Source organism: Schistocerca americana, chromosome 1 (genome assembly GCF_021461395.2).
Source record: "Schistocerca americana isolate TAMUIC-IGC-003095 chromosome 1, iqSchAmer2.1, whole genome shotgun sequence".
Lineage (NCBI taxonomy): Eukaryota > Metazoa > Arthropoda > Insecta > Orthoptera > Acrididae > Schistocerca > Schistocerca americana.
In genome coordinates this window covers 595,065,169-595,077,916 of record NC_060119.1, presented here as the reverse complement: position 1 = coordinate 595,077,916, position 12,748 = coordinate 595,065,169, and the positions used below count along the sequence as shown (strand labels likewise).

Genomic DNA, 12,748 nt, shown 5'->3' with positions numbered 1-12,748 from the left:
TACTAGTGCCGACATTGTGCATGCTCTGTTGCCTGTGTCTATGTGCCTGTGGTTCTGTCAGTGTGATCATGTGATGTATCTGACCCCAGGAATGTGTCAATAAAGTTTCCCCTTCCCGGGACAATGAATTCACGGTGTTCTTATTTCAATTTCCAGGAGTGTATGTGTGTGTTTTTTCTACTCTAAGAAGGACTTTTGGCTGAAAGCTCATATGCGTAGCCAGTCTTTTATCTGTGACTCACCATTTCCTCCATATGGTGAATAGCAAACTATCCTTTTCATAATATTAAACAACCAGGATGAAATGTAACAATATTATGAAGAGGATAGCTGCTACTCACCATATAGTGGAGATGCTGAACAACAACAAAAAGACTGCTGGGAAGTGAGCTTTTGGACAACAAGGCTTTTGTCAAAAATAGACAATGGCTGTCGGAGACTGTGGTCACGTGTATGAGAGTTGCGTTTGTGTGTGTGTGTGTGTGTGTGTGTGTGTGTGTGTGTGTGTGTATTTTTTCAACAAAGGCCTTGTTGGCTGAAAGCTCACTTTCCAACAGTCTGTCTGTTGTGCCTGTCTGCTACTCAGCATCTCCTCTATGTTGTTAGTAGCTACTATCCTTTTCATAATGTTGTTCTTTTTTATAATATTATTGATATTCCATCCTGGATCTTTCAAATACAAGTTATGTCAGTTTACTTCAATTTTTCTAATTATTTCAAATATTCTTGTTTCTCTACACTTCACTGTATAATAAATAGTTACATATGTCTGCCAATAGATATTTTATATTGTATTCATGTAGCGAATCCACCCCATGTCACTGGCAGATGTGGTGACAGGCACGAGATGCAGGAGGGGGCTCTGAGAGTAAAGAGCAGGCATTCTGTTGCAGGCAGCCATGAGGGCAACATGTTTGTATTGTGTGGTACTACCAGTATGTTTTAATAAATGTGTTTAGTGCAAGTGAAACATTTACCTTAATCTGTCATGACTTAAATTCAAAAATTTTACAGTTATTTCTTTAAAAACTGAAGCAGAATATCATAAAGTAAGGAACACATCCAGTATAATTCTGTTGTCAATGGAAAACACACATCATCATACAACTTAGAAAAAATACCCCTACTGGCTCTGGAAAAAAAGCAAAGAAAAAGAATCAAGTTCAATAGCTAAGTTACATTCATCTTCTTTGTGTTCTGTGTTCTGTGTTCATGCTTGCTTCCCATACTGAAGGGCTGTCTTTAGACAAACCATTGTTTGGATTCCAATGGATTTGTTATTGTTATATGTTTTTAAATACCAATGTTGCGTTAATATGTTGGAAAACACTTTTGTTTTATGTAAACAGATAACAATATGATAAATAATAATAACCAATTATTACTGACATAACAAGTTTATAAATATTGCAACCTATACGACAAAGTACAAACGCTTTATAGCTATAAATTTCTCATATACAGGGTGAAGAAGAAAGTGCTGCATGTGGTTGTTGGCGTGTGATTCCTCATCCCAATTCAAGACAAAAATGTATCTAGCAAAACCTAGTCCCACCAACTGGTTTAACAGAAATGTGATTAAAAAAAATTTGATTCTGGCAACTTCGTATTCATGGGTGACATGTGGGCAATAATGGTTGTTGTGGAGGTTGAAAATACCTTCATGAGTGAAGCCAAACTCATCAGTCCATATCACATTATTTATAAAATGTTTGTTATCTTCCACTTGGTGTAAAAGCCATTTATAAAACTGTACTTCTTGAATGAAGTCTTCTGGCTGCTGGTGTTGAGTTAATGTGTAATGATATGGGTACAGTTCTTCACCAATCTTTCAGATATCGGGAACTGCCTTGCAATATCCTGGGTACTTCACCGAGGTGATTGATGAGAGGTTTCAAGAATCAGTTCTTCCGTTTGAGGAGTACATCTAGTCCTTGGAGAACTTCAGTCCATTTCTTGTGGACGAAGTTTATTGGTTTCTCGAAGGCCTTGCTCCAGGCAATGAAAAACATTTTCATCAGTAAGGCACTTTTGAGGATACCATGCAGCGCATGCACGAGCAGCAGCTCGGTTATTGGATGTACCCGGCCCCAAAAGCATATCGACATATTCATTGTCTGTGTACTACTTTGGGAAGTGACCCTACATGAACTTGACGCAACCAGTTATGGTAGTGTACTATGGGGTTAGTAGACACTTGCATGAAGTTTAATGGATTCCACTGTCAAATGACAAAATGATGTATTGCTTATGAACAACAAGAACCAGGGATGGAAGTCTAAAAAATAAAAAAAGGATCCCAATGACGATTCGAACCATTGCTCCATGTGGCAGAAGTGGGTTTGATGTCCCAGCAGGCTACCCAGTGACTATGATAGTTGGTATGGTATTGTGGGATGACATGTGTTCCTCTGTAGACTCCAACACACTGCATGGTATGACAATGGTGCCAGCTCCTAATTTTCAGACGTGTGTTTTCAAAATGCATCCAATCTGATTTTGCTAGATAAACTTTTGTCCTGAATTTGGATGAGGAATCCAATGCTGACCTCCAAGTGCTGCATTTTTTCTTCACCATATAAAGCAAGCATGTTTACATTGTTTCTCTGAAGGTATCTGATACTGGTGTAATTTGTTTCACAATGTATCTCAAGTAACTGACTTTCCACCAAACTTTACATGGACATAAATGTAGAAAGAAATACAACCAAATGCATACTGAAAATTTAGTCTGTAACATAAGGAGAAATTTTATGCTGGGTAGTAAATGCTTCCTCTATTATTTACACATTTATTTCTTGGGGTGAAATATGAAAATTAATAAGAAATCCTAACAGATTACTTTAACAGTACCCATCATCCAGGCTGACTCTTGCTCTTTGAGAAAAGCAATTTTGAGATCAGGTGATTTTGAAACAAAATGACATTGTTTTACTAAATTTCAAGAGTTTTTACAACTTTTAAGAGAAACAGCACAGTTATGGCAGCATTAACAGTACTCAGTAGAACAAATGCTACTGTTGGGAAGAGTTCCTCTTGGTGTCTGCTTTTCATTTCTTGACATTTTGCCACCCCTCTCCCCTGTATTGTCATACCTTCTAAGTACAGTATAATAAATATAGGGGAACAGTACTGGTGCTGAGAGATAACATTGGGAAATGGTCAACACTCATTTTCATGAATAATCCTGAGAACATTCATTTAGGTCAGTGAATGCAGATTAAATCTTACCTCCCTGGCTGCATGATGTATCTTGCACTGTGCACATAAACGAGCTGCATAACATGGCCGGTCAACGCTTATTCTGCGGTGCCTCTTCCCACAGTTTGTACATCTGTGAATGTATGTACAGCCATGAGTAAATTTTCTCACTTCATACACCCCCCCCCCCCCCCCTTTTTCCCCATTTTTCTTTACAAAAGACCAACATGTATCAATTTACTACGTAAAATTTAACAGTTCATCCATGCACTGATGAATGCACTGCCATTCTACAGCTAATTTCCTTCTTCTTCTTCTTCTTCTTCAATAAAATAATATAGAGAAATTTTGTGTAAATTTTAAAAATGTGAAGACTTCTACACAAAGGACCATGCATGTGACCTGCAAATTAACTTTCCTAATTTCCTGGAAGTGTATGCAACGAAAGGCAGCTATGATTCAAAACTGTTTTCTTCACTTTTGTGCTCATAAGCAGGGGTTCCAATTTTAATGAAGTCCTCCTTTCCAAGTGTCGGTTGTAAGTATAGAGCTCATACGTCAAAGTATGTAACGAGATAAAAGGCATCAGTGAGTTAACAGAACAAGATAGAGTAGCATGTATGGAAAAGGTGTGACTTTGTAGGATATTTCATTGTTCCTCACGTAGTCATGAAAGTACAGGGGCTTATATGCTGTGATTAAATCTTTCAGTGTACTTTTGTAATGTAAATTTATATGTGGTGGCTGTGTTTAGATTATGTAACTACATTTTATTGCAGCAGGTGTACAGTTCATAAAAACGTTTGTTTGTCAAACAACAGAAACTCCAGGTTGGAATACCAACAATATAAGGAAAAGATAAGAGTGCTGTTTGCCACAAACGCCACACCTAAAGGTGCAGACAGGCACAATGAAAATACACTTACACATAAACTTCAGCCAAAGCCTTTGTCAGAAAAGGAAACACACACACACACACACACACACACACATATTCACTCGAGCAAGCACATTTATTCATACAAGCAAGCACATCTCATGCTCACATGACCACAGTCTCCAGCAGCTCGGACTGGAACACATTACAGTCTGAGCTGCTGGAGACGGCAGTTATGTGTGCGTGAGGTGTGCTTGCTTGTTTGAATGAATATGTGTGTTTCCTTTTCTGATGAAGGCTTTGGCTCAAAGCTAATGTGTAAGCATCTTTTCATTGTGCCTGTCTGCAACTTAATGGATTCACTGCTTAGTTTTGCTTGCACTGATGTGGTGACGTAGCTCAAATTTAGAGTAACTGACTGATCACAGAGATAACTAGCAGATTTTCATTTCATGGCATAGGAATTCATTTTCATTTTTCTATGTTTTAAAATACAGAAAAAAGAAAATCTGTTCCTAAACCATAAAATTAAATCCCATTTTTCATCCACGTGATCACAGGTTGTCAATTACACTCAATATAAAAACATGTAAGGTTGGTAATATAAATAACACTAACTGGATATCAATTGTAATCTTAGTTCAGAAAATGAAACCAGTTCAAGAATCTGCTAAATTTGGATCGGATGAATGAGTTTCAGTGTTGTTCTAAATTAGCACGATACAAATTCTGCAACACCACTAAATCAGCTATTGACACAGTTATTCTAATTTGATAGCAGATATAAATCGTACCTCACAGCTACACAGTATTTACTACTGAAGGTTTTGTGTTGTAGAGATGGAAGAAAACACGTGGAAAAAATTTCTCAAATTTCTTTACAAAACTCTTCACAGCTGAGCTGTATTCAGTTATTTACTATATGTAGATTAGTAATGAGGTTAAAAAAGACTGGCAAAAAAAGGTGCTTCTTTCTAAATGTTTATTATAAATTTAAGTCTGGATTTTTTTCTGTTTAAAGTAAAACTGATTGAGATTGGAAAGGGTGGAATACAAGTGAAGGTATTTAAGAGCCAGAACAGCAGCCCTCTGGGTCTTTCATTCATAGCCTTTTGCTTGTGGTCTTGGGCTTAATATCTGAGTACTAACTTGGCTGCTGCTGTGAATGACACATAGTAATTTTTCAGTGAGAGTTTTAGCAATAATCTAACAGCAGTTTTGTTCTGTGGCTGTGTATGTTTCCTGAATCTAATATTAAAATTTCTATTCCTCTGCCCAATATAAAATTTGTCACAATCATCCCACTCCGTACTTTGAAGACACTTGAATTTGAAACCTATTACACATGTTACCTATCTTGTGTCAAAGCCAAAGTTTTAGAGTGTTCTTTATCTGAAAAATAGATGTGATGGTTGTGTTCTTAAATTTTTTCTCTAGCTGTTGAGAAACTTTTCCATAGTGTGTCATCTGGACAAAAATTTTCTTATTCTTTGTCTAACAATAGACACACAATATTCTGAAACTTCAGCTCAGACACAAGACAGGTAACAAACATTAACTTTTCGAATTCAGGCATCTATAAAATACAGTATGATGGGCTGTTGTAGTTCTTGCACAGCCTGTTTTCTGACCCCCTCTATTGATTGTTTCGCAACCTCCATTTAAACCACCCTTATAGTCAGTCAGTTAGTTAGTTAGTTGCGTGTTCCATTGATAAATCACACAGTACGGTAGCCATTATGATGTGTAACGTGTCAAGTGCACAAGAAATGCACATATGAAACAAAATTTTTTAACATATATATTACAATACAAAGTTAAAGATTAATATTTCTATTATTTACCCCATTCCCTTAAATCGCACAAAATCCATATACTATATTTATAGATTTATTTATTCCTATTTAAGAATTCATCTATGATATAGAAGGAGTTGTCAAGGAGATATGATTTCAATTTCTTTTTGAAGCTATTACTGCTGTCGGTCAGACACCTTATTTCATCTGGTAATTTGATGAAAATTTTTTATAGCACCATATTTTACCCCTTTCTGTGCCAAAGATAGGTTGAGCAAAGGATAGTGTAAGTCCTTCTTCTTTCTGGTATTATAATCATGAATATCACTGTTGTTTTTAAACTGATTCATGGCGTCGAGAACAAATTTAATTAATGAGAAGATGTATTGTGAGGCTGTTGTAAGAATTCCCAATCTTTTAAAAAGATGCCTACAAGATGTGTAACTATGAACCCCACACATTATTCTAACCACTTTCTTTTGAGCAGTGAATACTTTTTGTCCAAATGTGGAGTTACCCCAAAATACACTCCTGGAAATGGAAAAAAGAACACATTGACACCGGTGTGTCAAACCCACCATACTTGCTCCGGACACTGCGAGAGGGCTGTACAAGCAATGATCACACGCACGGCACAGCGGACACACCAGGAACCGCGGTGTTGGCCGTCGAATGGCGCTAGCTGCGCAGCATTTGTGCACCGCCGCCGTCAGTGTCAGCCAGTTTACCGTGGCATACGGAGCTCCATCGCAGTCTTTAACACTGGTAGCATGCCGCGACAGCGTGGACGTGAACCGTATGTGCAGTTGACGGACTTTGAGCGAGGGCGTATAGTGGGCATGCGGGAGGCCGGGTGGACGTACCACCGAATTGCTCAACACGTGGGGCGTGAGGTCTCCACAGTACATCGATGTTGTCGCCAGTGGTCGGCGGAAGGTGCACGTGCCCGTCGACCTGGGACCGGACCGCAGCGACGCATGGATGCACGCCAAGACCGTAGGATCCTACGCAGTGCCGTAGGGGACCGCACCGCCACTTCCCGGCAAATTAGGGACACTGTTGCTCCTGGGGTATCGGCGAGGACCATTCACAACCGTCTCCATGAAGCTGGGCTACGGTCCCGCACACCGTTAGGCCGTCTTCCGCTCACGCCCCAACATCGTGCAGCCCGCCTCCAGTGGTGTCGCGACAGGCGTGAATGGAGGGACGAATGGAGACGTGTCGTCTTCAGCGATGAGAGTCGCTTCTGCCTTGGTGCCAATGATGGTCGTATGCGTGTTTGGCGCCGTGCAGGTGAGCTCCACAATCAGGACTGCATACGACCGAGGCACACAGGGCCAACACCCGGCATCATGGTGTGGGGAGCGATCTCCTACACTGGCCGTACACCACTGGTGATCGTCGAGGGGACACTGAATAGTGCACGGTACATCCAAACCGTCATCGAACCCATCGTTCTACCATTCCTAGACCGGCAAGGGAACTTGCTGTTCCAACAGGACAATGCACGTCCGCATGTATCCCGTGCCACCCAACGTGCTCTAGAAGGTGTAAGTCAACTACCCTGGCCAGCAAGATCTCCGGATCTGTCCCCCATTGAGCATGTTTGGGACTGGATGAAGCGTCGTCTCACGCGGTCTGCACGTCCAGCACGAACGCTGGTCCAACTGAGGCGCCAGGTGGAAATGGCATGGCAAGCCGTTCCACAGGACTACATCCAGCATCTCTACGATCGTCTCCATGGGAGAATAGCAGCCTGCATTGCTGCGAAAGGTGGATATACACTGTACTAGTGCCGACATTGTGCATGCTCTGTTGCCTGTGTCTATGTGCCTGTGGTTCTGTCAGTGTGATCATGTGATGTATCTGACCCCAGGAATGTGTCAATAAAGTTTCCCCTTCCCGGGAAAATGAATTCACGGTGTTCTTATTTCAATTTCCAGGAGTGTATTATTCCATGTGACTTCAGAGAGTAAAAGTATGTTAGCTTACTAACATATATCTACATCATCAAAATTGGCAATTATTCGGATCGCAAAAATTGCTGAACCTAGTTGCTTTAGGAGATCCAAAATATGAATTTTCCAATTACAATTCTCATCTATATGTACACCCAAAAACTTGGTATGCTCTACCCTGTCTACTGACTTCCATTGATGTTATATTTATTGAAGGAACTGTACTTTTTGCAGCAGACAATTGGATGTACTGTGTTTTTTCAAAGTTTAGAGCAAACCCATTTTCAGAAAACCAATTAATGACTTTTCCAAAGACCTTATTTGTACCATTTTCAATTGGACTTTCTTTTACTGGATTAATAATGATGCTTGTATCATCAGTAAACAGTGTCAGTTCAACTTCCTGTTTCAGATAGCAAGGGAGGTCGTTCACATATATCAAGAAGAGAAGGGGAGCCATGATTGAACCCTGTGGAACACGTAATGTAATTTCACCCCAGTTAGATGAAGAGGCAAACTTATTTAAATCACTTCACCCATACAAGGACACTTTTTGCTTCATGTTCTGTAATAAGACCCAAATAGAGAAGTAGGCTGAATCTCCAGGAGCGAGTTACAGGCACATTCTATGCATCATCTTATTCTTTGACACTCCTTTAAACAATTTTTCAGTTTCATGGAGGTATGTTCCATCAATGCAACTAATTGAAGGCAGTTTTTTTTTATTGCCATGCCCGTTAAATGTAAATAACAATCAATACAAGATCTCTTACAGGTGTAGTTCAGAGGTCATGTTCTACTGTCAGTTCCAATCTAAAAATTCGAGACGACAAAGTTTATATGTACTTTTTCTGTGATTAAAGCCTACTTAATTCCATACATACAAAAATTACAAAGATTGTAAATTGATACACAAGAGTGGTAAAAACTATGTGTGTCCGAGAAAGTGGCCATTTAGGTGCTGCTACTTTGGGATGGAGCAGGTGTTCCCTTCAGCTGTCCGCTGCACCCATTTATAAATACAGCCTAACAGGCAGTGTCTCAACTTGACTTTACTTCACACCCAGCTACCATACGGTCCACGTCAGTCAAACGCCGGCTTAGCACTGTCTTGAGTGACGTCACAGCCAGGCCGCAACTAAATGCATGTTCTGAGTACGAATAGGAAGTGAACTTGCGAGGACTGTAAACCATCCTGGATTGCTTAGATCTCACAAAGTAACTGTTTGAATGTCACCTGTAATGTTAAGAAAACTGCATGGCAACTGATGAAATTATTTTCCACTATTTGGTGGGCAATTAACTTTGATTATCAGAAGTCATGGCAAAAGACCATTTAGTGGCAACTTACCATAGAAGTCGCCTCAGGACTGCTCATAATGCTGTTGATGATAGAGATATCATTATTATTGTTATTATTAGTATTATTATCAGGAATATTCCTATGTTGTGCGTATGAAATTTTCTTAAATATAACTGAATCAGTTAGAATTCAAAACTTTTATTTATAATTACAGTTCCTGATCCCACTGAGTAAACAGAGTAGAAATGTTTCTTTCAGTGAACAAAAGAAGAATGTGGACTTGCAGACTGTAAACTATGGTCATTGCTTTCTGGCTGACCACAAAAGTAGTTTTCAGGTTCTCGTTTAGGGTGCCCTTCAACATATACTGAAGGGTTAGCTCAGTGCGAATTTGTGAGACGGGGACAAACTGTTAATTGATGGTATTATTGGGATGTGTTGTGAAGCCTGCGAGAACATGTGTTAAGTAAATGGCCTGAAATGTGGTGAGACAATATGTGGCTCTTGCATCACAATAACACACCTGCACATTCATTCCTGTTGGTACGCGACTCTTGCACACAAAACGAAATCACTGTGCTGCCTCAACCTCTGTACTCTCCAGACCTGGCTCCTGAGGACTTTATTTAATTCCAAAGTTGAAAAACCTGTCAGAAGGATGAAGATTTGCAATGTTAGGCAAGATAAAAGAAATTCACAAACAGCACTTCGAGCAACCCAGCAAGAAGTGTACCTAGACTGCTTCCGGAAGTGGAAACAGCTTTATGAGCGGTGTATCAATTGTGGAGGAGAGTATTTCAGAGGAGACCATGCACAATAATTAAAAGGTAAGCATAGAAACATTTTGTGGACAATGTTTTGAAGAGAGCTTGTATGCATAAGCTAACTTTCGTACACTCTTTTCGTTACGCATTTCTGTGACCCAGCATCTCCGCTATATGGTGAGTAGCAACTATCCTTTCCATAATATTATTAATTTCCATCCTGTATTTTCCATTGTTTGACTCTGTCGCATAATTTTTATATTTATATAAAGTTAATAAACTGTGAAATAATTATTTTTATCATATTGTACAAAGCTAGTTATGTTACTTTGATTAGAGGTAAAATATTTAAATACCAAGTAGGATCTGATGACAACCAAAGACCTCCGTCTCCTATAAAATAAAAAGTATTTTTCCAAGTCCCATACATGGTAACAGATTTGCAGTCATAGCTCATAAAAGAAAGTAAGTGTTTCAGCTCTCTAGTTCTCATTTGATGGAATCAGATCAGACACAGTTTTCAATACTTCTGTATGGATCAAGAAACAAACTCCAATTAACTGAGATTCACACCACTGCTTATTTGCACTCTAATGATTTTACGTAATATTTTTGATAGTTTTATTTTTCAGGCAGTCTGTGAGTCTGTAAATAGTATGAATTTTGCTTGAAACAAAATTCCATAATTTCTTTCTGCAAATGGTTGAATACTGGTAGATACTTCTTGTTGTCAATTACAAAATAAATAAACTAAGCAACATAGATAAGAAGAATATTTTAAAAATTCATTCACTGCTTCATTTCTTAAGAAATGTGTTGCACGATTAAACACCGAGTTACTTTCACATAAAAAAAATCTTGCTATAGTATACAAATTTTCTAGACCATACATGGCGCAAAACGTCATTAAGTTCAAAAGATTTCCAAGAGTAACTAAAAGATTATGGTGTATTAAGATACTGTACAATACACAATTCAAAATAAATTTTTATATCCAGATGCATCAGTAAGGCCAACTAAACAATAAGACTGTAGTACCTACCCAAAGGAAAGTAATCCTCAAATGTTACATTTAAAGTATGAAAGCTCAAATACTATTTACCTTATTGTGTTGGCCGCATACTCCATCTTCTGATGCAGCTGAGACAGCAAGTCATTTAATTCACTCCACGCTTGTTCCACCTGTTGTGTTTCAGCTACTCTCCGATCATATGCTTTACGCCGTTCCTTTATAGATTGAAACAAGATGATCAGTATCTCATTGTCTTCATGTTAATGGTGCCTACGACTACACAAAAAAATATAGCAGAAATTACATGTCAGAACTTCTAATTAAGTAACACTGTTCAAATAATAATAAAGATTTCCTTTGTTTTGAATTTTTTTCTGACATCTTTATACAACTGGAAAACAATATTTTCTATTCCATTATTAAATGAAGGTACATTCTCTTCATTTGTTATTCACTTCTTCTAATTAATAATCTTAAAGTAGTTAAAGAAATATAACAACACTGGAACCAATTAGGGAATGGTCCAACCTGACACGTCAAAATTTGCCCTGTAATTTTTTATACAAGAAGAATATGCTTCAAGAAAGACACTGTCAAAATGTTAGCAACTATGATGCACTGCAAGTATTTAAAAAAACAAGTTGAAAGTTGATAAATTCACAGCTCACCAGGTGGCTGGCGAATTGTACATCCCTACTGGAGCTGTAGCAAACCGTACATGCACAACATGACAGGTGTGTACCTTTGGTTGATGGCACATTGATAAACAAATAACATAACTCTGAGAGACTGTAATTTGTAAAGCCAATTTTGTTTTCAACTCATTTAATACCCAAAGTAATTACCTGCTGCTTTTGCGGTAGATGGAGATTAAACTGAATTAATACACACTATGTGTAAGGCTTAATGTTAAGGAGCATGCAAACCCAGTTTTGTTTCGTAAAATATGGCCATGAACCATATAAAGGGAAAAAAGTATTTACCCAAAGTAATGAATGCGTGCCAAAATAAAACTCACAAAACTGTTGAGAAAAAGAAAAAAAGAAAAAATATCCACAAGATATAATGTAAGGGTAGTCACAAAATCCCATTACCACAATTAATAACTGGCACAAAACAACTAACATGAGTTTTCTTGAGGTATGAGAGCTGTTTGTGAGAAGCAATGCACTGTTAATGATAGTGATCTACAAGACTGGATCCTCTGAAATGCATTTGAGATGAACATTGTTGATTTAAAGCCTTCTACGACCTAGTTAAACAGATTCAAGAAATCATACAATATATGAAGTTGCAGAGCAACAAGGTTTATTTCAAGTAAAAGTGTAGAGGAGATGCCATTAATTCCTAGCTGACATGAAGATGAAGTTTGCTGTGTCTAATGCTGATAAGCCAAGTTTCATGACGGAACTGCGAGCAACCCACACTAGATCATCTCCAGGCGAAAAAAGACAGAGTGTGCCGTGCAGTCAATTAACTCTTAACCTGTGAGTTACTTGTATTGGGCACAGTTTGTGAGTTGACGTCTACCACACCACTTTGCTTTATTATTTCCTCACATTTACAGAAATCTCAGATCGGGTATCCTGATTGTACAAAATAATATATAAAACTCTATATATGTACACTTTATACAACTTGCTTTCATTGAGCTTAAAAAAATTCACAGAAAATTACTCTTATTGATTTAAACCTTTGTACCAAGTGTACTGTATTAGTAAAATTATTACGTAATTTACTGCATATTTAGAGGTGAATGGGTTCAACTGAATGATTAAATACTGGGTTTAATATAACGTATTCTGGCTTTTTACATTTTTACAGTAATCCGAGTATT

At 38.3% G+C, this 12,748-nt stretch overlaps 1 protein-coding gene across 2 annotated transcripts in view; it reads right to left on the bottom strand.

The window, feature by feature from the left end:
- LOC124606835 overlaps positions 1-12,748 on the bottom strand; it is a 206,326-nt gene that overhangs the window by 70,587 nt on the left and 122,991 nt on the right. For both annotated transcript variants that reach the window (XM_047138914.1, XM_047138921.1), the window contains exons 7-8: positions 11,002-11,126; positions 3,232-3,334 (exon numbers count right to left, since the gene is read on the bottom strand). In XM_047138914.1, coding sequence (XP_046994870.1) covers positions 3,232-3,334; positions 11,002-11,126 — 228 coding nt within the window. The remainder of the gene's footprint in view (positions 1-3,231; positions 3,335-11,001; positions 11,127-12,748) is intronic.